The 27,159-nt window shown below is 36.2% G+C and overlaps 7 protein-coding genes and 5 pseudogenes across 7 annotated transcripts; 7 read left to right on the top strand and 5 right to left on the bottom strand. All coding sequences in view use genetic code 6, as the record gives it.

The window, feature by feature from the left end:
* The first annotated feature begins 2,309 nt into the window (after positions 1-2,309).
* On the top strand, positions 2,310-5,090 carry SS50377_21700 (Cysteine-rich membrane protein 2; annotated as a pseudogene).
* A 3,184-nt stretch (positions 5,091-8,274) lies between these two features.
* SS50377_21701 (uncharacterized protein) lies at positions 8,275-8,679 on the bottom strand (the record flags this gene model as incomplete). Its single annotated transcript, XM_067905606.1, has 1 exon — positions 8,275-8,679. The coding sequence occupies one exon, from the start codon at positions 8,677-8,679 to the stop codon at positions 8,275-8,277; it is 405 nt and encodes a 134-aa protein (XP_067766923.1).
* A 338-nt stretch (positions 8,680-9,017) lies between these two features.
* Positions 9,018-9,554, top strand: SS50377_21702 (uncharacterized protein; the record flags this gene model as incomplete). Its single annotated transcript, XM_067905607.1, has 1 exon — positions 9,018-9,554. The coding sequence occupies one exon, from the start codon at positions 9,018-9,020 to the stop codon at positions 9,552-9,554; it is 537 nt and encodes a 178-aa protein (XP_067766924.1).
* A 540-nt stretch (positions 9,555-10,094) lies between these two features.
* SS50377_21703 (Cysteine-rich membrane protein 1) lies at positions 10,095-11,062 on the top strand (annotated as a pseudogene).
* Positions 11,063-11,866: 804 nt separating this feature from the next.
* Positions 11,867-12,382, top strand: SS50377_21704 (Cysteine-rich protein; annotated as a pseudogene).
* Positions 12,383-12,700: 318 nt separating this feature from the next.
* On the bottom strand, positions 12,701-13,945 carry SS50377_21705 (Hexose transporter; the record flags this gene model as incomplete). The annotated part of the gene is made up of 1 exon (XM_067905608.1): positions 12,701-13,945. One exon carries the CDS (start codon positions 13,943-13,945, stop codon positions 12,701-12,703), a length of 1,245 nt encoding a protein of 414 aa, XP_067766925.1.
* Positions 13,946-14,629: 684 nt separating this feature from the next.
* Positions 14,630-14,872, top strand: SS50377_21706 (Myb-like DNA-binding domain-containing protein; the record flags this gene model as incomplete). Its single annotated transcript, XM_067905609.1, has 1 exon — positions 14,630-14,872. One exon carries the CDS (start codon positions 14,630-14,632, stop codon positions 14,870-14,872), a length of 243 nt encoding a protein of 80 aa, XP_067766926.1.
* Positions 14,873-15,831: 959 nt separating this feature from the next.
* On the bottom strand, positions 15,832-19,237 carry SS50377_21707 (Hypothetical protein; annotated as a pseudogene).
* Positions 19,238-20,055: 818 nt separating this feature from the next.
* Positions 20,056-20,978, top strand: SS50377_21708 (Cysteine-rich membrane protein 1; annotated as a pseudogene).
* A 704-nt stretch (positions 20,979-21,682) lies between these two features.
* Positions 21,683-23,806, top strand: SS50377_21709 (Cysteine-rich membrane protein 2; the record flags this gene model as incomplete). The annotated part of the gene is made up of 1 exon (XM_067905610.1): positions 21,683-23,806. The coding sequence occupies one exon, from the start codon at positions 21,683-21,685 to the stop codon at positions 23,804-23,806; it is 2,124 nt and encodes a 707-aa protein (XP_067766927.1).
* A 1,426-nt stretch (positions 23,807-25,232) lies between these two features.
* SS50377_21710 (uncharacterized protein) lies at positions 25,233-25,802 on the bottom strand (the record flags this gene model as incomplete). Its single annotated transcript, XM_067905611.1, has 1 exon — positions 25,233-25,802. The coding sequence occupies one exon, from the start codon at positions 25,800-25,802 to the stop codon at positions 25,233-25,235; it is 570 nt and encodes a 189-aa protein (XP_067766928.1).
* A 427-nt stretch (positions 25,803-26,229) lies between these two features.
* On the bottom strand, positions 26,230-26,928 carry SS50377_21711 (uncharacterized protein; the record flags this gene model as incomplete). Its single annotated transcript, XM_067905612.1, has 1 exon — positions 26,230-26,928. The coding sequence occupies one exon, from the start codon at positions 26,926-26,928 to the stop codon at positions 26,230-26,232; it is 699 nt and encodes a 232-aa protein (XP_067766929.1).
* Between the last annotated feature and the right edge of the window lie 231 nt (positions 26,929-27,159).

Below are 27,159 nucleotides of genomic sequence, written 5' to 3' on the forward strand. Positions count from 1 at the left end.
ATTATTTGATCTGGGTGTATGCCGTCAATATAGTGTAATATAATTTCCCGCATATAATTGTAATATTACGTTAGACCACATTATGAAATTGCAAAGTTTAGGATCTAGTTAAATATTTATAAACCTAAAATTAGTATCATTCATATAATTATAAATCTGATTAGCAATATATTCTGAAATCTAAATCTAGTATTCGAAACCTTTTTACCAATTTTAGCTAATACATTCCTCACGAATTGTTGTTTTTATCGTTTTAAATATAATAATATCGATCAGTCCCCAAATAATATACAAGGCTACAATAGTAGGTATTATTTCTAGATATATTTTAGTGGAATCGTTATAAGTTAACTATACATTTTTATAATTGAACCGTTGATATTGGTTACTGTCAGTTGATTGTTTTTTCTTGACGATGAACATATAAACAACAAAACTTCCAATTAGACCAATATTGTCTATTATTCTGATAACTGCACCAATAATATACCCAAGCATCATATGGTGATATGTGAATGCTAAATCCCATTAGTAGGGGAATTATCATGTTTACATTTAGAAATAACCTTGCAAAACTAAGTCACCATCACAAAAGAGTAAAAGATCATTTGTGGGTTTCCAAAAACACATAACAATTTTATAATTCGTGTTACGACCCATGAAATAACTAAGCCTTTCGGACACTGATAAATGCTGTCTTACTCTTTTTGGATGTTTACTTACTTCTCTATCTTGTAATATTCTTTGCTAATATTTTGCATATTATATTTTATCGTCTACAAGTTAAATGTGCTACGATTCAGGCTAAAATTAACCATATTTTATTTTATGCCATTATATTATTTTATGTTTTAAATTTTAAATTTATTTTATTTGTTATTTAAGGAAATAAGTATTATGGAAACTAGAATTATCTTTTATTGAAGATATAGATTAGATTTCAGTTATCGTACTTTCATTTTAATAATTATATTTTTGCTATATTATTTTAGTTCTTATTCAATTTATTTTCATAGCGTTTCTCGCTTTATCAAGTGTTTCTAAATATTATAGTTTCATCTATTGGTATGAAAAATGAGTTAAATAGATAAAACGTAATCTTGAATTTAAAACTTGATACCCTTGAATTGATTTTAATGCGGCGGGCCGTTCAAACACAATCTCATACGTGTCATATTTCTCACGACCCGCTGTAGCCTAAACGAACTTTGAAATGAAGTTTTTAAGTATAATAAAACAGTCTTACAAAATAATTTTAAAATCATGCAAAACATAAATTTCTGTAGCAGCAAAAGGTACAAGAGAAAAGTGATGTGTACATTTTGGTTTTGTTAAAACAAATTATTCATAGTTGTTTTATTAAACTGAAATTGATCATGGACTTTTTGCTTCTCTCTGTTCGATTTCCTACTATGTGGTTGTACGGTTTCAGCTATTACTTAAAACTTACAGCTATTTGTTAATTATTATCATAAAATATACTAAATAATAATTACGCAAATCGGTAAATATAATATGATAATTTAGAGGTATTATATAATTATTTTGTGTCATTTGTACTAAACTATTTTGTGCTCAATTATGTATTAATACAATTAATAATTAAAATTCAATGTAAAGCCAAACCCTAGTTAATTCGTATAAAATTCATCTGATTAAGCAAGTTACATCCAAATATAACGGAAATCAGCGAGAAATAAATTTTGTGCTCATTGAATTTCTGATAAAATTTGAAATTTATATATTCAGTAATTTATGCTTTCTTAATGGATATAATCTAGCTATTTATTAAATTGTTGGAAAATTGACAGTTTAACTCGTTTTGTTAAGTACTACTATTAATGATAGTAAAATTATAACCAAGCACCAGAAATTATAGAATCAACATATATACAATTAGTTCATTATTTAGAATTCACAGAAATATATTATAATAAATAAGATAACTATAACCAATTGTTAAGTTATCATATGTATATAATAATTACAAAACTGAACGACAAATTATATTTTCTAAAATTAATGTTAGTTACATATTAAGTAACAATTTATTAAATAAAACTCTCTTAACCTGGAATAGATTATTACATAGATGTAGGCTAATTTATGAAGTTTCTGAAATAATTAAGTATCTATAAATACAATCATTTATATTAATATAATCTATGTTTGCATGAGTATATCAAATTTGTGTTTTAACAATTATATATTACTACTATAAATTAATATTACTGTTTTTTAAAAACTAAAATCCATATCATCATTTACATCAAGTTTAATATAATATTTCGAAGATCTATTTTCAGAAAATGACAGACACGGGGACTTGCTCAAATGCCGTCTTCAACTGCAAGGCTGGTTATTTCTGCCCTGCAGAAGATTCAACTACCGTAGAATGTCAACCGTGCTAGGAATATATGGAATATGGTTAAAGTTGCTACTGTGAAGATACCAAACCAATAAAGAACTGTCAAGCATGTACGGGCAAGCAGTGCTCTACATGCGTGCGTAATACATTTTTATAAAATGACAAATGCATAAATTGTCCTTTATACTGCGATACCTGTGCAAACGCAAATTCTTGCATTACGTGCTCCGAAGGCTACGAAAAGAACCCATATACTGGTCTTTGTGAGTTATCCTGTAAAAGCGAAGATGGATGTCTGCCAGTCGGATTATATTTCGGTGATCCAAGTACATAAATGTCTATACCTTGCATTGCGAATTGCATTATTTGCTCTTCAACCACCACTTGCGATTTTTGCCACCCTAAAGGATTTGTCATTACACTAACAGGCCAATGCACTAAGAAATGCGATGATATTCAAGACGGATATTACTGTGAAGACGGAGTTGCAAAGCTTTGCGATGATGATCTGACGGCAGAATGTACATGTGGCAATGCCTCCTATTGTGCTTCTTGCCATTCCACTGGGAAAAGGTGCGAAAAGTGTTTGCCAAATATGAACTTTAACACATCTGGCGAATGTGCAGTTTGCTATGACGGATTTTCGCTCGAAAGTAGTCAGTGTATGCCCTGCACTGGAAGCTAATCATCTCCCTGCACATGCAAAACGGCGGAAAATTGTTCTACCTGCGATACCGATACGGGAAAATGCAAAACATGCTAGGGAAATTATGATGTTAAAGGCGAGATTCCGTGTTAAAACTGCTTACCAGGATTTTATAAGTAAAACTCTGCCCTGGGTGATATTTGCATATCTTGCCTTGGTAATTGCAAAACCTGCTCTTCATACTCCACTTGCACAGTTTGCAATGATGAGTATGTGCTGTAAAGCGGTAAATGCGAAAAAACATGTAAAGTAGGTGACGGTAGTTGCGCCATGAACCAAATCTGCGCCACAATCTGCAAAGATTGCACCGGAAACTGCGCCACGTGCAAGGGTTCTGTAGACAAGTGCGTGACCTGCAAATCCGGCTTTATCTTAGAAAATAATAAATGTACAGCGTGCGGCAAGGATTGCCTGAACTGCGACGGTGATAAAAGTAAGTGTAACCTTTGCAAGGACGGATTTATTAACTTCGATGGAAGGTGCAGTATCTGCATTGGAAACACGACGTAAAAGTGCAAGTGCGGAATGGCCGAGAATTGCGCAACATGTGGTGATAAAAATTCTAATGTTTGCGGAAACTGCTTACCCGGATTTTTCAAGGGAGCCGATGCGGGGAATAATACATGCAAAGCCTGCGATGAGAAATGCGCAACCTGCATCTCAGAAAACACCTGTTCATCCTGCAAAAATGGGGATATTTTAAGCGGGAATTCGTGCGCTGCCTGTACGACTATTTAAACTACTGCCTGCATTTGCAAAGATGCCACAAACTGTCAAACCTGCGATTCTACTGATATGAGCAAATGCAAAACCTGAATCAACAATTTTGACCCAAATGGATATACCCCTTGCTAAAACTGCTTGCCAGGATTTTTCAAGGTGAGTGATTCCGGGAGTGATACTTGCACGGTATGCCCTGTTAACTGCACAACCTGTAACTCTGGATCAGTTTGCACAGCTTGTAAGGTCGAATTTTTACTCGAAGATGATACGTGCGTAGCCTGCGATGACGCTAACTGCAATGTCTGCCCAAGTAGAAAAGATAGATGTGTATCATGCAAAGATGGTTTTTCCGTGGAAAAAGATGAATGTGCAAAACAGTGCATAAAAGATGAAGACAGCTGTGCTATGAACCAAATATGCGACGACATATGCAAAGACTGCACAAACAACTGTGCCACATGCAAGGATGCTGTAGACAAGTGCTTGACGTGTGAATCTGGCTTTATATTAGACAATGATAAATGTGTAGCGTGCCCCGATGGCTGCGCGAACTGTGACGGTGACAAAGCCATCTGCAAGGTTTGCAATGATGATTTTTTCACCGAAGATAATACCTGCACTAAGTGTGAGGGAAATAATACGGAACAGTGCAAGTGCGGGGAAGCAGTTAACTGTGCTACCTGCGATTCTTCTGAGATGGGAAAGTGCGGAAACTGCATCACCGGATACAAAAAAGCCACAAATGAGACCTGTTCAGCCTGCGCTGATGGCTATTTGATGGTTGGAATTGCCTGTGTGAAATGCAATAATAATTGTGCTACGTGCTCAAAAAGCCTTGAAAAGTGCGATACATGCGTCAGGTCTTACAGCATTAGCATAAATTAAACGTGCGAGAAGGATTGTACGGAGGTACTGACAGATGGCAAGGTGTGCGTCGCCGAAAAGATAGTGGATTGTGGAGCCAACAATCAGGTAACTGCGTGCAAATGCAAAGATGCTGCAAACTGCTTCAAATGCGATAGTTCTGATAAGGGAAAATGCGAGTCCTGTATGACAGGCTATAAATTTGTAAATTAAAAGTGCGACAGCTGCGCGGACGGGCACACCACCGTTGGCTCGTTCTGCTTCCCCTAGGGTGATACGCTAAGTACCAACCTCTCTGGTGGCGCTGTTACAGGCATTATCATCGCAGTTCTAGTAGCTGTTGGTGGAGTCGCCGGTGGTATTTTTTGGTACATGAAGAAGTCAAAGCTTAATTAGGAGATTGACGAGTAGAAGTTTGTCCTGAAGTGATAATTTAAGTTATTTCAGATATTATGATTATGTATATGGAGGCATCTTGTGATAATGAGAATATAAGGGTATAAAATTAGTAATTTACTATTATTAAATATGAAGAAGAATTCGAGTTACTTAAATCTTACATACTACTCACTATTTCTTCACAATATTGAAATACTCTGTTTATCTCCATTATATCATTAAGTAAGCGAACGTATACTAAATATTATAATTAATTTAGCAATCTTATCAATTCTGTGCTAAACTTTATCATTACATAACTATTTTGCGAAATTCAATTTTATGTCTTGCGTTGGATTGCAAAATTGGCTATGAAACTTGGAATGGTATGAAATAGATATTGATAGTTTTAGTATGAGATTAGTATTTAATTGGGTAAGCGAATGACAAGTTGAGCATGCGTTGAACTATATTTTGCGGTTCTAAGTTTATATTTGATTGTTAATATAACTTTCTAATTTTCATACTATTTAAGATAATTATTTTAGGTTATGGGTATGATTTTTCTGTTTTGTGAGTCGATTTGTAATGTAATTGTGAGGAAATGGTCGTCAAAGCAAGATATAGTATAAAATGTATAAGAAGATTAAATTGTAGATTAAACTACTTTTGTAGTTTTTGAATACTTATATGTTGAATTTAATGATGAATACTTAGTGATTAATCATAATTGCCTTCTTCATTTCTATACTCTGATTATCTTCTACAATTGTAATTTAATAAGCATGTTAAGTAACTATTATAGTTCTATTTTATCAAAAAATATACTATGTATATTATATATTCTAATTATTATTTACACTTCTCTTCTATATAGGTTTTATGCATAGTATCACACCTAACAATCTGATGCCTAGTTAAAGTGAAAATTTTCTATTAAGGTATGCTATAGCAACACAGCTAACGCTATGAAAATAATTATACTGTAATCAGTCTTGTAGTAGTTAATTCTATATGGTTCATGTAATTTATGCAACAATTATTTAATATTACCCCTGCTCTGTCGAGTGCACTTTTTTGAAAAAGTATAAATGTGCCCAAAGAGGAAAAGTTGCAAACTTATTTAATGGAAAATGCTCATATTCTTTTTATTTTGTTTTTCTTGTTGTGTTTCGTAATATTCATTTTAATCGAATTCCGCTCCAGAATTGGAAAATCCACAAAATAACTCTTTGTCGAACAATCTTTAAATACTTGACCCAATAAATAATACAATATATCTGTGAAAAGAAAATAAGTATCTAAAGCTAATTTGGGCATAACTAGGAGCCATTACAAAATTAGAATTCAAAACTTATAATCTAAATTATAGCCATCAACTTATTTCCATATCATAACTAAGATGTTATTTTAGTAAAAAAGAATTATTGTAAAATATTAGTAAAAATATATTTATTCATGAAAATTTTAAATTCTATATTTTTTTATAACAATTAAAATTTACAGAATAGAGTAATATCTGATGAAGGGGAACATTATATAAATGTGATATAATTTATTTCCAGTAAATTAAGGAAATTTTTATTAGAATGATGATAATGATGATGATAATGAAATTAAAAAGTTAATAATTATACTTTGCTAATTAGTAAAATTTTAATGTTAGCACTAGAAATGTAGATTTAGACTCTATTGAATGCTGTTTAAATATAGTTTAGTATGGAATTGGAATAAATTCAGAAAAATAGAATATTTACCAATTGACGAGCCACTGTCCCCATTTAAAGGCAGATATAATAAAAAATATACCTACCTTAGAATCTAAATAAATACGAACGGCTTTTATGTCAGGATCAGTCAAAAAATAATTACTGTTTTATATTGTAATCTTATTCTGATTTTGGGTCCAATAATGGTTAAAATGTATTATATAGTACCTTGTTTATAAATTTCCATATAGTCTAAGAGGTATGGGGTGTGAAAATTTTATACCTCTGAAAAGTTATCAAATATAGTTTAACTAATAAATTAACCTTTACTTACGATACGTAGCAACAGGTACAAAAGTAATATTTACCTAAAGAATTAAAAGTCAAGTAATTCAAAATTTTAACTTTTGAATATTTTCATGATTTGGAATAAAGATCAAAAACATAAAATTAACAAAGTTGCTTTTACCAATGATATTATAGGTTATCTATAATGAAAATAAATATACATTTACTTGTTCAAGTCCAGTCATAGTAGATCTATATAATAAATTAATGGGAGGAGTGGGTGTCTAGGATTATAATATTCAACTCATAGGTTGCTAATAAAATTTAAATGAGGGGGTATTAAATTTATGTCATAGACTCGACATCTGTTTAGTAAATTATTAGATTTACTAGAAATCAACAATATTGAAAATCTTGAATTTAAACAATATTTGAATGACCAATGAAATAGATTTCTTTGTACACGAAGATAAACTACAGTAAATCTAATGTAGAGCATAAGCTATTTACTAACGCTGTTCTAATGTACAATCTCACTAAAAAACTAATATTTAATGATAATATCTTATCTGCTGTCTGTAGTAAATGCTAGAACTGGAGAACATTCTATATGTGTAGTAGATACATTAACAAAAGAAAAGAAATCAAATACAGAAAGCGATACTTGTAAATATTACTTTTTCGGAAATAGCTTTTAGCCCGTATATCCAATAGCAGATAAAGTCATATACATAACGCTCCCATCAGTAGCGGGTAATATTTTTCGAAAGATTTGGTCAATGGCTTTGGTTGAATAACCTCCTCACCAGGAAACAGCTAATAAAGTTAATATTAGTATTATATTTGTTATACTTTTTATAATTTTAATTATTAGTAATTATATTATCTAATATAAGGATTATTTTTAGTTTTATTATATTATATAATATTAATCCTAATCGTTAATTTTTGAACGAGCTATTAAGATTTAGTTGTTTGGGCGATTATAGCTTATTGTGTATTCGCATTAATAACTATTATCTGCTACACGAAGATAATATGAAATCAGCACTCTTACTTTTATATAAGGAACCTAATCATTTAAACCTATTTTTAATGAAATTTTACTACAACTATATTGGTGTATAATAATTATTTATTTTTTCACTCCTAATTTTCATATTTTAAATCACTAGATATATTCTTAAAAGCGATGACTATCATTGAAATATCCCAAAACATAAAACGATTAATCTTACTCACTACTAAGACTTATAGCCTTTTTACACTTCTACCTATATTAAAAGTACTAGGTATTACACATCTTCACTTTTAACATCCTGAGTTAAACTATTTTTACTCAACCAGACATAGCAGCTGATTCCACAGAACACCTCCTCTGCATCACAAACATTATTTGTCAAACCAGCGCTAAGGGAAATACTTTAAGTGAAAACCACTGATTTTACTCCACCATAACTTAAATAACTGCACTCATCTTTAGCACTGTTAAAAACTACGATTCTATTGGCATGAACGAGTAATAAACCTATACTAAGTGTTACAGTCTGTCCAGTATGATATATTGCGAAACCTGCAAGGCTTAGTTGCTCTAGTATGTTTCTGTAAGCTTACGAAAGTTTACAGGCTGTGAATCTGGTCATATTTTGATAATGATAAATATACTGCACGCTTAGAGGGAGACAACATTTAAGATAATAACAATATTAGATAAAAAATTTCCAAGGATACCTTTCAAATCAAATGGTAAGTATGCATTCTTTCTATACGAAGAGAACTTAAAATGCTAACACGCTTCAGCTGTTAGTTGCATCACCTACAACACGGCAATCCAAAAAATGATCAACATGCATCACTAGCTGCAAACGGTACCGGCTTTAGCTGAGATAGCGGAGTTTGATGGTGGAAATTGCATGCACAACATCCAGGGAACTGTTGTAACCCTAGCAATGCACAATAGAGCTTTGCGATACGTGTGGTGATGCTCATTAAATGGAAATTGGTTAATTTGTGTTACCCTAATTGTAGTCATTAAATAACAGTTAGATAGCTTACATCCGTGGAGTTGCGCCTGCTTATGATAGAGTAGGTTAAAGTACTTTATACAGATATCAAGATGCCTAAACTTATTTTAAGTATGATGAAAGTAACAATAAAGAATGTCATAATTACATGCACTAATACAAATTCAAAATAAAGCATGTACAGGTTTGTTGATTCCTTTGTGTCAAGTGTATAGCGCTATTTATTACTAACCAAGTATCTGGAAGTCTATCTACTATATGGCGGCTTGAATTGTGATTCCAGTATTAGGTGCCGTATGTGCTATCGACGGCAGCCTGATTTCTTATGTTATCAAGAAAGGAAAGAAATGATGGTAATAGTTCCCGAAAAATATATACGAAAAATGGGTTCGCAAGGTAAAATGCGAAAATTCAATTTTACTCGAGGAATACATTATTATGTTATATAATCGCTTGTAGAAGTATTATATGGGATAGTTATATCAGTAAAATGAATTTCTTTTTGTTAGTACGTTACATGTAGTTAGGTATGAAGCAATATGTACTACATCATAGTTAGAGGTAGTTGATAGCACAATCTAAGGATGCATAACAGAAATTAGTATAATAGTCCCAACTTCTACTAGCTGTTAGTTCAATAGCATTATTAATACACTCGAGACTAATTGAAGTTAAATTTTAATATCGCAAATGCAAAATCATACATTCTGATACTCAATTTGTATTAGTAATATTATCTGATATTAAATTAATACTCGTTTATTGATAGACTAATTTTTGCAGATTCATAAAGTATTCAGTTTCAGCGTGAGATACATTAGGTATCTACACTGAGCTACTGCGTCTTAGTTTATCCTAATTTTTACGTTCAGTTACAAATTTGTTACTAATCATACGATATACAATATGATTTTAATATTATATATTAATTCAAAAAATATTTTAATATATATTTCCTATATAATCAAAGTTACTGAAAAATATTTTGTATTATTACATACTCAGAATATTACTAAAAATAGAAACTGCTAAAAATGGAAACCAAGTGCGACAACGGTTCTAAAACATGCCCACTATGCACGCATGTCCATCCGATGCCACTACCTCTAATGAGAAAAACTGTGTCTAGTGCAATATTGTCGGTAACGACGGCTGCAATGCTTGTGCAGCTGATGATGCTGACGTCTGCACTGGGTGCAACCCAAAATTTTACTTTGACCCCGACACTACCGAATGCGTTGCATGCTCCTCCAACTGCTCTACTTGCGATAGTGCGGTTCAATGCACTGTCTGCGCCACCGGCTTCAAACTAGATGGTGGCACATGCGTAGCCTCTGATGTGATCGCATGCGATGCAGATAATTCTTGATAAGACGACTAATTCTGCGAGATAAAGACCTCTGGGAACACTTGTATTCCTTGTCCTGCTTCTTGTAAGAAATATACTAGCTTGACAAAGTGCAAAGAATGCAAAAATTACCACGATATGAATACTGACTAGACATGCACGGAATAATGCAAAGGGTTTATAGAGGTTTTATAAGCATGCGTAAACAACATAATTATCCCTTGTGGTAGCTACAAGCAATAGACCTCCTGCAGGTGCGGTCCTGTTGCTTAGAACTGCCTCACTTGTTAGGCTACTGCAGTACCAGAGGGTGGAACATGTACAGATGCTAGTTGTACATGTGGAAAAGATAGTCCTGACACTTGCACTGGTTGCATAGATAAGCGTAATTATGTTTTTATAGTGGGAAAATGCACTGGTAGGGGTACTAATAAATGCTTAACTTGCCTTCCTGGCTATATCTTGAAGGATGATAATTGCACTGATTGTGCAGTAGAGGCTGAAAAAGTAGGGGACTTCTGCTTCATCCCCAGAAAGGAGGCTGGTAACCTCTCAGGTGGCGCGGTAACCGGAATTATGATTGCTGTGCTTATAGTGGTTGGTGCTGTCGGCGGAGGTCTGGTGTATTACTTCATCAAGAGGGCCAAGAAGTGAAAAATATTTTAATATGTAATTCATTGGAATGTGGCATTTTCAAACTAGGTTTTGTAATAGTAAGCTTTTCAGTTATACTCTATTTAATAATTTATAGATTTCATTGTTTTACGTTATAGAATAAAAAGATTCAGCATGTTTTAAAAATTTTGAATCCCAAAATATTAATTGTAGCGTAATATACTCTTCAGTATAACGTATCATAACGTAAAATAATAAAAACTGCAATTTCAATGTATCCAGTTTCATGAATGGATGATAGTGAAATGCCGTGAAATAATGATAGTGCGCTAGCGATACATTGAGAGAAAGTACTGTGAATATGTTAAATTATAGATTTGATACTTTAGGGCAGAAGCATAGATTCTGTGCAAATGGTGGTAAATCTAATACTATTTACAATTAGGTATCGTGATTTATCCATTTTTCGTTGTATTGTTATATACTGAAAATATTCAATATTAGTATTAGTATTATAAAATTTGAAGTTACTAATTATATATGTATATTATCAGATTGAGCAATTATCTATTTGCAAAACTGGCAAAGTTGTTACACGAATCTAAATTAGACGCCGATTATTAATAGCAAAGAGAAAAAACATAAAATTTGTTTTTTGTGCCCATTGTTAGGTGTACTATAAGTAAAGTAGATTTTTGTTAATATCTGATTTTTCAATTTAAAATATATTCATATAAACATATAACTAATTATAACGTAAAAATAGATAGAAACAGAAACTCATATTCACTATCGATAAGAATTATACATATAAAGTTACCTATTCCATTTATTTTAAAATGAGGAATATCATGCACTTCTTGTTCTGGAAATGCAACTGAAAAATGCTAGTGTGATGCAGCCATTAATTGTGATACCTGCGACTCTTCAGACTCATCAATATGCGGAACCTGCTTGACCGTGTTCAAAATAAATGACATTGGTGCTTGTTCAGAGTGCATATAGGGCTACTTTATGTCGGAAAGCGGCTGCTAGAAATGCGACACAACTTGCCGTTCCTGCCAGAATAATGCTAATACGTGTGTAATTTGCGCTGATTCGCACGAACCTACTATTCAATAAACATGTTAGCCTATTTGTGATTAAGTGATAACTGCTGATTAGGTATGCGAGGATGGAACTCCAAAATCTTGTGGAGCAGAAACTCAAATTGTAGCTTGTTAATGTACTGGAAAAGTAAATTGCTTTACATGTCCTTCTGATAATTCCTAGTGCAAAAGCTGTTTGAGAAGCTACAAGCTGCTAAAAGGTGATTGTAAGACCTGCGTATAAGGCGCAGAAATGATAGGCGACTTCTGAATTGGTGGTATATTAGAAGACTAAAATCATAGTTTATCTGGCGGCGCAGTTGCTGGAATAGTCATTGCTAGTATAATGATAATCGGAGGTATCTGGGGAGGTGTGTTTTGGTATCTTAAAAAATCGAAAAGTTAGCTTAAAAATGTAAGCTAACCTGTTACTTTATAGGAGTGAATTTAAAGTAAAGGAAATATATAGTTTTTCAGGAAATTCATTACTGTAGCTTTTTATATATTAGAAAATTCTTTATTAATTTAATACATATAATATACTTATTTCAATTTGTTCATTAGAATAAATTAAAAGTTAATAGATTCTTCATTCAGCAGTCATAACGCCAGAGCCGAACCTCACCTCGGAGCCCTTCTCGGCTTCGCTGCTCGCAGCTGGTGCAGAGCCGGTAAGGATCATCTGGATTTCTTCCTGGGTCTTGCCCTTCGTCTCAGGAGTGGTAAAGAGCAATACAGCGGTTGTGATTCCCATAACTATCAAATAGGTAACGAAGGGAGACCACGCGGCCGCTTTGGTAAGAATTGGGAATAGAACAACGACAAAGATGTTGGGGATATAGTTGAAGCTGAGCAGGATTGAAGACAGAAGAGACTTGGCTTCAACTGGGAATAGTTCGGAAGCAAAAACGAAAAAGATGGGACCGGGTCCAATTTCGAACCCGATGATGAAGAAGATGGAGGCAGTAATGAGAAGGGCAGTATTGGATTTCGCGAGGATATAGTTGATCATGAGGGCGACCTGGGCAACGAAGCAGATGCCGACACCGCCGAAGAGGAGGATCTTGCGGCCGAGCTTCTCGATGAAGGCCAGGGCGCCGAGGGTAGCCACAAAGTTGACACCGTTGATAATGATGGAGCCGAAGACGGAGGACAAGGGATGGACACCGCCCCCTGAGGTTTTGAAGGTATCTTTGAAGGTCTCAGTGGCGTAGACGATAACGGCGTTGATACCTGTACATTATTAGTTGAGACCAAGCATGACAGAGAGGATAAGGACCTTGAGGTACTTTTTCTCCTTGAACAAGAGCATGGGGGAGATTTCCTTCTCTTCTCTGGGTTTGACATCAGGTACAAAGAAGAGTAAGACAAAGCCCATGAGAGGCCATATGAAAGTAACAACAAAGTTGACCCACCATGCATTATATTTATCTTGATAAGTACGGATGGCAAGTAAGACTAAGGACGCAACCAATATACCAAGGGTGACGTTGAATTGGAACATGACACCGAGGAGACCTCTCTTGCTGGACTCTGCGTGCTCACCGACGATGATGATGCTGGGCTGCTAGAATAATACGACAAAGAAGCCGGCAAAAAGCCTCATAACCATCCAGTAGTATACATTGAAAGGGATGCAGAGGAGAACATTGAAGATAACAGATCCGGCAGCTCCGACTAAGCCTGTCTTCTTGTAGCCTAACCAGCTGACAATAGGAGCGAAGGTGAGAGAAGCGAGTAGGAAGCCTACCAGGGAGGCGATAGATAGATAGGGTAGTAAAGTTTGCACAGCAGCATCAGCAGCTGTAAAATTATTGGAAGTACCAATAGCCATATAGTAAAGTTTGATGATATCAGAGGAAAAGTTTGCAATGGTGAAGCCGAGCGTCTCGGCTGTTAACGACTAAATTGCGAACAAAATTCCGAATGAAACCATTTATGAGGAATGGGAAGATATTTTAAAAACTTCAATAATCACTTTAATACACTTATAAGAATTTAATCGTTAAAGATCCAATATTTTCGTATATGTTTTTATATATTATATTAGATTAGTTAGCATAAGTTACTTACTTCATGTTTTTTGTAATCATATGTTTTTATAGCAAATTAAAAACTAAATTGAACACATAATAAAGATTTTTACATACATATAATAGTATAAAAATGAAAACTTAAAAAACAAATATTATTTAATTAATTATCTAAATATATTATATTTCACAAACTTATAGACTATAAGTATTAATTAAGTTTTTAATTGTATTGTATTTTAGTTTTATTATCCACATATATTCTATCTTTACCAATATGCAAATATAATAAATATTATAGTTACTCTACCTCAAATGTACTACTTTAAATACATTATTATAGTTATAGTAGTTAATTTTAGCATTTTGACATATTAACTTGCTAAGTATTTGTATTATAGTTTTTAAACACTAAAATTATTAATTTTAGCATATTCATGTTAATAAGAAATATTAATAGTTATTACTCTCACTAAAATTTTATAATGGTAAACTATCATTGGTCTGATATAGAGGAGGTCACTCTTTGTAATCTCGTCAAAGCTTAAGGTAAATAATGGTATAACATATAATAAATTTATTTTCCATAGTTGACTGTCAATTAAATTAAATCCAAATCTTCTATCTTTAAAAAAAAACTGAAAACAAGTTTAACACTCGTGATGATATAAAGGAATTTATAGCTAATTGTAATACTCTAAAAAGGAAATCAAGACATCATTTATTGAACGAAATTATTCAAATATTTGGTAATTAATGATTATTATTGTTTATCAAAAATAAAAACGTCTTACTTGTTATCTTTAATTACATACTATCAGTATATTTCTTACAGTAGTATCTATACAATCATTAACTAATTTTTGATACAAATCAAATAAAACTCTCCACAGCAAATTATCTGCATGATTTTATTATGAATTTACAAACTTATACTAATTATTTCATCTATTACTAATTGAATTTACCCTCTGAAAGAAACATAGAATTTCTAAATATTTATTGCATGAATTTTTTCACACTAATTTTACTCCATACTACCTTATTATTAACATATCCTTCATATTATTCCAAAACAAACCCCAATCTAAGTTTCTCAAAAACCCTTACTTACATTGCTCTCTTATCAAAATCACAATACCCCTTCACAATAATATAAATATTCCCCTTCCCTATTAACCCAACTCACATCTCCATTAACCCAATACTATCATCAACTACGATCCCCATCCACTATTTTTGACTACAACCAAATATGTAAAAACTGAAATTTACATTACTAGCATTATTATACAGTAATTATCATTTTTCCCTTCCTATTTCCCCAAGTTTCGACCGTCCACATCCGCTTCGCCTGGTAAATTACTACTCAGTTGCAGCGAGATGTATCGAAATCCGCATCTGACCCTTAAATTCCCGATTCGCCCTGTAATTCTGCACCGCTTCAGGCGCTCAAATTACCACCAATTTCGCACTTTTTTGTCTGAAAATTTTGTGTTCCAACTGCCGCAAAAAGCAGATTTTGGCATCTACAAAAAATACAAATCGCTGCACTGCACTGCGCATAATATTACTATATATAATATTATACTACTATACTTAATATTATATTATTATACATAATATTACATAACATAATATAATATACCATACCATACCACATCATCCTTTCCCAGACGCCGTTATATCACTCTGATTTCAACATCACAAGGCAGCTTACCTCGTTCTTGCCGTACCCGGACGCGTCCAGCCACTGCAGCTGGATCTCGTTGTTGCTGTACACGTACTTGTAATCGCTATACGGCTCCGCACGCAGGCTCTTGCTGTTCATGCTCTCGAGCCAAAAGAACGTGCCCTGTACAACGAAATTCGTGTGGTACGTTCTGTGAGAATTGTTACCAGAAATCAGCTCGCATGGTTAGTTTACTTCGCCTTTCTCAATAAGCGGTGCCTTTAAAATCAAGCGTACTGGCACATTGCTCTAGAAGAGGAAGCTCGCGCTGAACTCATATCCAAGCAAATTTACTAGAGCCGCAATATCAAGCGGTTTGCGCGCTATAAAGAAATTGGCGAACTAAAGATTAACGTTTAGCTGCTAAAGTAGGAGCTCACGATAGTTTAAAACAACTTATTAGTTATCTTTTATATGATTTAATGGGTAGTAGATCTAGTAGGTGCTGAGGAAAAGTTACTGGAGCTCTTGGGGAGACATATTAGTAAAATCTGCGCTGTCATTAAAGGCAACAATATTCCTGCAATCTAGTTTTTCGTTCATAGCATAATTTAAAAGTTCCGTCAAACTAGACGCCGGGGTCGAGTTCAAGACGTTCTTGCAGCTTGTTATTAAATTTTAAAAATCTTCCAAATTGACCACATCTTAACTGAAAAGGACAACGGATGCGATATTGATATCCCTACAAACCAGACGCTGATTGACAATCTCAGCTGAGAATTTATTTTTAATCAGCCTCGAAAATTCTTTATATGCGCTATCAATGTCGCTAAACTGCTACTAATATCTCTTTTTCCTTTAAAACTACTATAGCTCGCTTAAATCTAAAGAATCTCTTATCTACAGATTATCATAATATGTTTTCAAATTAAATGAATTATCCGTGTCATATTCTAGTCTATACTAATGATACTAAACCGTGCTACTAGAAATTTAACGAATAAAAATAAGAGAAAGTGACACTGAGTTATAGACAACTTACCCCTGACAGTGAGAAAAGTTGTTCTAAAACTGCACCGGATTTGCTGCTTTTACAATAGTAGGAGAAACCTCAGCAAAAAACGCCGGAGTTTCGAGTTTCTGCACTTTCGGTTACCTAATAACTAATTTTTCAGCATTTTCACACTTCATAATCGCCCGAAGCCTAGCTACAAATTTTCCAAACTGCTAAGTCCCAGATTTGCCGATAAGTCGATTTTCGACATACTCCAAAACGTTAATCCCCTCGATTTACGCCGAAATCAGCATTTCATCCGTAACCTACTCCTTGAAAAATGTTGAAATCACCTCCAAACACCGCAAATGCGTAGTTAAGGAAAACACGTTAATAACGTATTATAACGCCTTCATATTGCAATCATAATATCCCAAACTCGCCTAAAGCACCTCAATCTACTCCCCAGCAACCTCTTTTTAATCTCCTAGAATTCCTATGCATACCCTCTAAATAGCATGAAAATACGTGAATTTACACACAAACTTATCCAAACTGTAGCACTAATCGCCGTAAATGTTAACTAACTGAATGAGCTTCAATTTATCCTCGTCGCAAAGCGCGTAATTCGCACGCTCGCAAACGGTCACAGTCCGAGGGTTAAATTGGACGATTTATTTCACATTTTCAAACAAATTTTTATGTTGAAAAAGACCGAATTCGATCGCAAATTCGCTCAATTTCACCAAATCCGTTTCGAAAAACCAGTCGTTTACGAGCGAGGTCGCGAACAATTTCGCGGTCTAAAAGTTTTAAAAGATGAATTCTCTGCAGAGGAAATTCTTGAATTTTGCCATTTCTCCGCGGCTGTCAATTCGCAGGATTTCCTGCGTTAGCTGGAGCGTAGTTATGAGGTTTGGGTCGCAAAGTTGCGTTATTTGCGTCAAATTGAAGGTAGTTAAAAAGCGAGAAAGGGGTGGAGCGGAAAAGGAAGGGGTGGATGGGAGAGGAGCGGAAACTCGACTTACCTCAGCGCCCTGATCGGCCAGAAACCAAACGATCTCGAAGTCCAAATGCTCCATCAGCGCGAAAAGCGACGTCCCGGCGTCGATACGCTTCAGGCCCACGCCCTGTTGGACTAAAAATTCGAACGCTGGAAGGGAGGTGATATAATGAACTGGCGAGAGCCCCTGCGCGTTGAGCAGCAGCATTGCGGGGGCTAATGCGGTGTGCTTTTGCACGGCCTCCAGGACCTACTTCTAGCTGATTTGAGTACTTTATGGCATTTAATGTACATTCTATTATCTCGAACTCGCTGTCTGCTCCACTTCTCTACCATCTCTGAGCGCGATGTGCGCGCAGGTGTCCAGATTTTTATTGATGGCCCCCTCCAAGAAAAGCTCGTAAATGGGGCTGGGAGAGCGCTGCAGCAGCTCCTCGAACAAAATTTTGCCGCCTTTTGACTTCAACGCCTTTAGAATGCTCAGTTGGGCGTCAGAAAACAGCTGCAGGAATATGACCACGTCGTCGCGCTGCAGCTAATTTGCAACTATAAAAAATAAGTAATCGGTGTGCGAATTCTCCATCATGAGGTCGTAAAACTTCGTCTTCAACATGGTCTTCAGGTGCTGAATTAGAGCAATGAGTAGCTGAGAAGAATTACGCGCAAAGCCCTGAACGGCGATTGAGTAGCTCGTAAATTTGAGCTGCAGAAGAGTATTTGCGAGTTTCACGGCTTCGGATGGCTGCGACAGATGTATAGAATTGAAAAGGGAAAAGATGTCGCTGCTTGTCAGCTGCAACTCAACAGATCTTTTTACAATTTTTTCCAGCAGATAGAAATTCGCGCGGACGGTAAAAGTCTTACTTACGATGCTAGATGAGGTGCTTTAAAGCTGAACTTGAGGGGATTTCGCTAAATAAAACTCCTCGATGTCAGATTGCAGCTTTGCGAGCTGATTTTCTGGCAAAGGAGCGCAAACAGCTCCTTCGCTATGTCTTGGACGATAGTTAGCGATTAGAATGTCAATCTAGGAAACTGTAAATTTGTATACGTTTTCCGCCAAAACATCCGATAAGAACATATACGGGTTCGAAGATGTCCGTAAAGTGTGCGATGTCGCCTATTCTTATCAGCTCGGGAAGTGCAGACGGGAAGAACAGGCTAGTTCCAGGCTACTCAAACTTTACAACAGATACTTTTTGCTGATTGAGCTTCTTGTAGGAAAATCCAGGTGTCAGTGTGGGCATAGTTATGTCAGACTGCACCTGGTAGAGGCTCTGATTAGACACAACATAGTCGTTACGCCGCAGCAAAAATTTTCTCGGCTTGAAGATTTTATGGACGGTCAGAGAATACTGCTGGTCGTTAACAGTTAGCTACTGGAACTTGCCTCTGTTGGAAAATTTGGACTGCGTGATCAGCATTTTGTGAAGTGGGGAACAAGGTAAATATCGTTATTATATCAAATACAAAGTATTTTTTAATTGTGATATTTATTGAATATGGTTTAATAATACAGAACTACCTGTAAACGTTTATTCTATATAAATTTAATAAAATCTAATTCGGCCGTTATCTCCATATTGGTAAAATTCCCATACTATTCTCAAAAAACACCGTATTTCTATCGCTATATTTTGAAACGAACTTTATCTAAACATAAATATATTTGTGAATCCTGTGAATTTTATTACTATTATAACTAGTATAATGCAAAAAATACATTACTTTCCTACAATTTTGTAAACTTCTATAGTTGCTCAAAACTTTCAAATCCTACCAATCCGCTCTACATACCACTTGAATAAATCAATTTTAGTCATTATTTCGACCGTTAAACTCGAATTAGCACACCCACCAAAATCTTTAGTATTTTCCTCCACTCCCCTTGTAACAAATTTCATTTTTTTGATTTGCTATACCGAATTTATCACGTTCCTCTTTTACATTAGCATGAAAAAATAAACTAATTATACTATTTAATGTATATTATTTATATATTATTCCATTCCAAGTTCTGATTTCGCTCCAAAATTCATTAAATGAACACGCCCATACTGAAATCCAACGCGTCCACCAATTGCACAACCACACCTAAATGCGCCCTCGTAGCTACTTATCCTACAGGCTACCATTGGAGAGGCCTAAAATTCGTCTGAGTACGTCTCACAAACGCTCATGCGCGCCATGCGTTCCCTGCACCCTTCTCGCCCTCACTGATGCAGTAGTACTACCTGCCTGAAATCAGCTCGCTGGAGAACCCAGTGTACATGAACCAGTCGTTTCAAGCGATTGCCTGTCTTGGGCTGACGGTAAGTTTATTAGCGCAAATACCTGCACAGCCTGCGATGGTAAATGTTCTCAGTGTGTTAATAGGGCTACTGAGTGTAGCGAGTGCAAACCTGGAAATATTCTTTCTGGAACCACCTGCGAGGCCTGTACTGCAAACTGCGCTAATTGGCCTGAAGACAAAGCAGTATGCTAAATATGCTCGAATGGCTACTTTTTAAAAGACGACTAATGCGCTACTTGTTCTGGGAATACTACTGCAAAATGCTAGTGCGGTTAAGCCGTCAATTGTGCTACCTGTGACTCTTCAGACTCATTAAAATGCGGCACCTGTCCTACCGGATTCACTAAGTAAAGGTTAGGTTATTGCGATCAGTGCGCACATGGTTACTTCGGTGTCGGCAATGACTGTGCGAAGTGCAGCTAATCCTGCAAGACCTGCATGAAAATCACTGAAACGTGCATATCCTGCAATGATAAGTTTACAATGAGCATCAATCAGACCGGCGAGGTGAACTGTTCCGATCCTGTTACCGAAGGAAAAGCTTGCGCTTCAAGGGTGGAAGTATCCTGCGGAAGCGAGTAGTAGATCACCACCTGTAAATGCTAAACTGCGCTTAATTGCTTAGAGTGCAACAGCGAGGATCCTACAAAGTGCAAGTTGTCCATGAAAGTATTCAAATTCGAATATGGGCTCTGTACTATTTGCGAAGACGGTTACGATAGCCTGGGGGACTTTTGCTTCGCGTATTAAGCAAATTCAGGTAGAAATCTGTCAGGTGGCGCAGTAGCAGGTATCGTGGTCGCAGTATTAGTAGTTTATGCGCAGTTTGAGGTGGCCTTGCATATTACTTCATCAAGAAGGCCAAGAAGTGAAAAGTATTTTCATTTTTCACATTAGTATTTATTATTATTATATAGATACATATGAAATTATTATTTTATCACCCATCTAAACTATATCAACAAGACTCAGCTGAGTTGCTATACTACCAAATCCAGGCTTCTAGTAGGTTCCTAGTCAAATGCTAGACATCTGGGAAGTTTTCTTAACTTTTTCAAAATATATTATAATAAGTTAAGTTGTTTATAGGATATAGAGTTTACCAATTATACTATTGTGTTAATATTTTGAGATTATAGAAATAGCACCATTGGACGGTTTAGCGTAACATGTATGAGTATAATACTATTTTTAATACAATAATCACGCCTTAAGGTAATCTTTGGGTGTAGGTTTATACTATTCAATAGATTAAATTTATATAATCTTCATTTTCAACTAATGGGTAGAGAATATAAAACAATACTATTATATAAAATATCATTTTCCAATATTTTATCTTATTCCAAATGAAAGTATTTAAAATTTTAAGTTTCATAAATACGAAATTTTTAACTTAATTTAATATTAATTTAAGTTTTTAAACAGAAAAGCACAATTTATCAATCTCCAAATATTTTATTCATATAATCAGTAAAAATACTTCTATACTAGACATAACCAATTAAAATAACTATATTTTAATGAAAATGCAAATACTTTCGTTTTCTCAAACTAGATATGCTAAATTTAGCAAATGTAAAAATATATTAAACTCTTGAATATTAATTATAGCATATGTTTCAAAATCCTCAGAATTCTAAAACTTACTATTTATATATTATTTATCCTTATTCAAATCACACTATTGTATCTAAATTTAGACACTGATACTTTAAGTATATATAACATAATAAGTTAATTGGAGAAACAAAATCTTACCAATGATCCATATAATCATTTATACCTGGCATAACGGAAAATCATATCGCTTAGAATGCTAGGCACCTGCTCTAGCACTACTAACAACTGCACAGGAAAAAGTTTCTGTCCAGACTAACCTGGTAAGCTCACTGATTGCCTGCCCTGCAAAGATGAATGTCTCACATGCTCGGGACCCTCTGCTAGTAACGCAATTTGCGAAACTTGCCGTCCTGGAATGTACCTTACGGACCGCGATACTTGTGACGACTGCGATACGAAATGTCTCACCTGCGCAAGTTACAAGAATGCATGTACAAGTTGCAGGGTAGGGGAGAAACTGAGCTCTGATGAGTGCTTTACGGCGTGTACATCTAATTCCGACTGCGCTAGCAACCAGTTTTGCGAGAATAAGCTGTGTTATACCTGCTTAAGTAATTGCGCTACGTGTGCAGACACGACATTCCACTGTACGAGCTGTTCTAATGGAAGCGGTCTTGTACGTGGTTACTGCAGGAAATGTACTGCTAGTAATTGCGATAACTGCGACGGATAACTTAACACCTGTAAAAAATGTAGTCCTGGTTTTAGACTATAAGGTACCTCCTGCTAGCCATGCTCAGTTACGAATTGTGCGAATTGCGATGCAAATAAAGATATCTGCAATATATGCAAAAATAACTTCAGTATGAACAACAATACCTGTTCTGAATGTGCTCAAAATCTTAACTAAAAATGTTAATGCGGCATGGCCGAGAATTGCACTACATGCGGTGCTAACAATTCTGGCGTTTGCGGAAGCTGCTTGCCAGGATTTTTCAAGGGGGGAGATACAGGGAGTGATACTTGCATTGCGTGCCCTGTCAACTGCACAACCTGTACTTCTAGCTCCGTTTGCACCGCTTGCGAGGATCGGTTTTCTATCGATGGTAATAACTGCGTAGCCTGCGCCGACGCAAACTGCAATACCTGCTCAACTAACAAAAACACATGCACGGCATGCAAAGATGGCTTTGTATAATAAAGCGGCAAATGCGAAAAACTATGCAAACCAGATGACGGCACCTGCGCTATGGACCAAATCTGCGATAAGATCTGCAAAACCTGTACCGGCAACTGCGCTACGTGTAAGGACTCTGTAGACAAGTGCGTGACCTGCAAATCTGGGTTTACTTTAGAAGACGATAAATGTGAAGCGTGCCCAAACAACTGCGCGAACTGCGACGACAATAAAGCCACCTGCACGCTTTGCAGGGACAACTTTTTCGTCGAAGATAATATCTGTACTAAGTGTGAGGGAAACACGACAAAACAGTGCAAGTGCGGGGAAGCAGTTAATTGTGCTACCTGCGATACTTCCAATAAAGAAAAATGTGAAACCTGTATCACCGGCTACAAAAAGGCTACAGGAGACACCTGCTCTACCTGCTCAGATGGTTATCTGATGGTCGATATGATCTGTACAAAATGCAATCCCAAGTGCGCAAGATGCTCCAAAAGCCTCGAAAAGTGTGACACCTGCGCCAGTTCGTACACAATGAGCATCAACTAGACGTGCGAGAAGGATTGCACGGTTAAACTGACAGATGATAAGGTGTGCACGACCGAAAATATAGTGGATTGTGGAGGCACCGATCAGATAACTGCATGTAAATGTGGCACTACTGGAAATTGCTTCAAATGCGGTGGTTCGGATAAGGAAAAATGCGAGTCCTGCATGACAGGCTACAAATTAGAAAATCAACAGTGCACTACCTGCGTGGATGGGGCCACCGCGGTGGGTACTTTCTGCTTCCTCTAGGGCGAAAAGACCGATGTCAACCTCTCTAGTGGCGCAGTTGCAGGCATTATCATCGCGGTTTTGCTCGTGGTGGGAGGAGTCGCCGGTGGTGTTTTCTGGTGCATGAAGAAGTCCAAGGTTAATTCGGAGATTGAGACATCGAAGTCTAACATTAAGTGATAATTTACTTGATATCTGAGTTTAGGGGAAATATGGCGGCATTAAAGGTTAAAGTATTCTAGAGGGATAAATTACCAATCATTATTAAATTTCTAAACCGATCTAGATTTTGTTTGGGGACAGCGGCACATATGTTTCTATTGGAGATGAATCATTGTATGAGCAACCCTGATATTTTTAAATACGAGAAGTTAGTGATAATCAATATAATTAATTTGGTAAATTCAACAAGCTCGAGTGTTTTCCAATAATACTTATCAGCACAGAAATAAATTGTGAAATTATATTTCATAGTTAGTTAGGAGTTCTAGACCTGACCTTGTTAGGGGAGGTATACCCGATGTCAACTTTGGAAGAGTACGCTGCTTGTTTCGCTAAATTTGTGATTTGCATTTCTACTTGCAGTTCAGATATAGATGTTTATAATTCTATGCATGGTATATAATATTAACTTTAGATGTTCCTAACGTGAAAAGTTACGTCCTTAATGTATTAGTATATTAATATACAAGAATAAATTTGCAACATCCTAAAACGCCAATCACATGAAGTCAGACGTCTTCCCTAGCGCCAGCTGGCCGTTCAGCTAGTCCAACCGCTCATCCAGCCCGTACAGCTCCACCTTCATCCTGGAGTGGGCCTCGAACAACGGCTTGGCGATGGAACACGGAATCACACGCCTTGTGGTGTGTCTGGAGTCATGACTTAGGTCTATGCATGAACTGTGGTGCTACAGGTTCATCTCACGGTGTAGGTGCATTCCGGCCGCATAGAACGTCATTCTCGATGACCTCAATGAGCTGATATTATTAATTATATGGTTATGACTGGTTTATGCTTTGTTGTTTTTCGTAGTTAGTTTTGCTATTAAATTCACCTTGCTGAAGTAGAAAAATAATTCAAATAAACATAGAAAGTAAAATATTATTATATATAAAAACATTATTGTTATATTTCCTAAATTAAACAACGTTTATCATCGTCGTACGCTAGGCAGATGCAGAGGTAAATGAATTAGTATTTAATAATGTCCAGATCTAGCATTAAAACTTAACTTGTTAGGTGCCTCCAGAGAGACCTACAGTTCGCTCCAAACTACTTATTTAGCTAGTATGGCAGAGTCTGGACCCTATGACAACGCCATACAGCATTATTACGCAACTTACAGCAAATAAGGATGTAAAAACATTTCTTCATTATTCTGTCTCCATGCTCTAAGCGCGCATTCCTTCATACGAATTTTTGATATTATGTGCTGGTGGCTAGCGCTATCAATCTCGAAAGTTCAATAGAACAAGAGTATATTTTAATATTTTCTTCTCCATCACGCATACTAATTAACAGTCAAAGAACCCAAGCATTAACTGATGGGATAGGCACTATTCGCTTGTTTGACGATCTACCATATTTATTTCAATATTGAAGCTCACTGAACCATAAAGCTTTGCATGCAATGGTAAGCAGGATACAAAGTGCATGATGGCAGGCATGTTACTTATGCAACATTTCGTAACAAACTAAATATCCATATAGATATATGAATATAATAGCCATAAAAATGAAAATGGCATACTACTTGCCTGGGTGAGTGCTTGGTTTTGGCTGGGCTTGAGCAGCGATTCTCTTACCGAGAGCGTCTACTAAAGTTATTTGATGGGGTCAGCTTATTGATAATGCTTGGTAGAATAACGAGCGAATCAAATTTAGCCACCTGACGAGCCCACTGACATACAATTACAGTAGTATTACTGTATGGTAAGGCCCATATGGCGCATATCCACTTAGTCTAGACTCTTCCGTCGACCTGTATGCATTCGGTACAGTAGCTAGAAAACTAGCTCCCTGTGACGTTTACTATGTTAGTCTAAGACAAGGATAGTTTTCTGCTAGAATAATAAAGTACGAACCTGTTACGACTACTTAATTCATCTAATGCAATACCTACCACAACCCACCTACCTGTATTTTCTGTGTTACGCCCAGACGCTAAATACATTCACAGACTGCTAGCAAAGTGGTTCGTAAATCGTAAAATTTCTAACAATTACAGAGGGATCAGCTGCATAGCTGCTAATATAGCAGTACGCTAACCTTACCCAACGACTCCTATTACTCCCAACACGCCAACCACACTGCCCGCAATCGCCCACGACCTATTTGATTCATCTCAGAATCCCTATTCATATTCCAGTACAAGCCATCTATTATCTCATACTCCTCCGCCTACTTCTCCTCATCCCCATAAGGACATTCGGCAAACAGTCCTTACACCCATATTGAGCGTCGCTGTATGAGATTCATTTTCTACGGCATAGCACTCACCGTCCGGGTCAATACCTTCCACACAAGTAGTTGGAACACCCTCCTGAAAATAATTGTAGTTTGCGGTGCCGTCTCCGTGTATGGTTGTAATATATACATTGTCATTGCGGGAATTGCTAAATATCGCAGACGAGAAAGCAGAGCGTTTTGAATAGCACCAGTGCAGTGCTTTGTTGGAATGTTATTGTATGCCTTTGCACCATTTGCTCAGCATTCTCTATACGTCGAACAATCGAATAGACTATCTCACGCTTCCCTTCATTCCACCCGAATACAATTTGTGCAGGGTTGTGCGTATGCGGTGTACGGGATTTCGTCTATAAAGGCACTAAAAGGGACTGCAGCCTAGGCAGCGAATCAGTACTTCTTGCCGTCTACTATCTATATCTTGTCGGCATACCATCCCTGGTCCACCTTCGGGTCGTAGGTGCACATGACACAGTTCTCGGATCCTACGCTGGGGACTGGTAGACAGGATCGGCATAGCAGGGTTTTGCAGTGCCTTACAGCTTGCGGGTGGTCTTCTGTTTCGAACTGAGGAACTGTAGCATGATTCTCCTAAAGAGCACAAATGGGGGTTCATGTTTTTCTATTTTGCTAAGTTGGGACTAGGTTGGGTATCCAGAGCTAAGCTCATGATGCGATTAGTATCCTGCATATTATATAAACTAGATACCAAAATTAAAATTCCGCTCCAATTAATATTAGACACTAACGTATTATAATAATTATGAAACCCTATGACGACCACAGAAGTCCACTAGCGGCCAGCACTCGCCCTGCACGGCCAGCTATACCATACTAGCATGCACAGAGTATGCAAAGCCACAGACAAGACAGTGGGTGATTGATACTTTGAGTTATCAGCCTGCATCTTCCAGCCAGCAGTAATTATTGCGCCTCTCCGGAGCACAGTTGTACCCAGTACGAGCATTTCCACTTTCCCTTATTCCCCGAGTCTGCTGCTCAAATCCGTACGGTATCAGCTCCAGAACCGTTAAAGGGGACAGGTGGTCATTTACCCATATTAT

Source organism: Spironucleus salmonicida, chromosome 2 (genome assembly GCF_000497125.1).
Source record: "Spironucleus salmonicida strain ATCC 50377 chromosome 2, whole genome shotgun sequence".
In the NCBI taxonomy this organism is placed as follows: Eukaryota; Fornicata; order Diplomonadida; family Hexamitidae; genus Spironucleus; species Spironucleus salmonicida.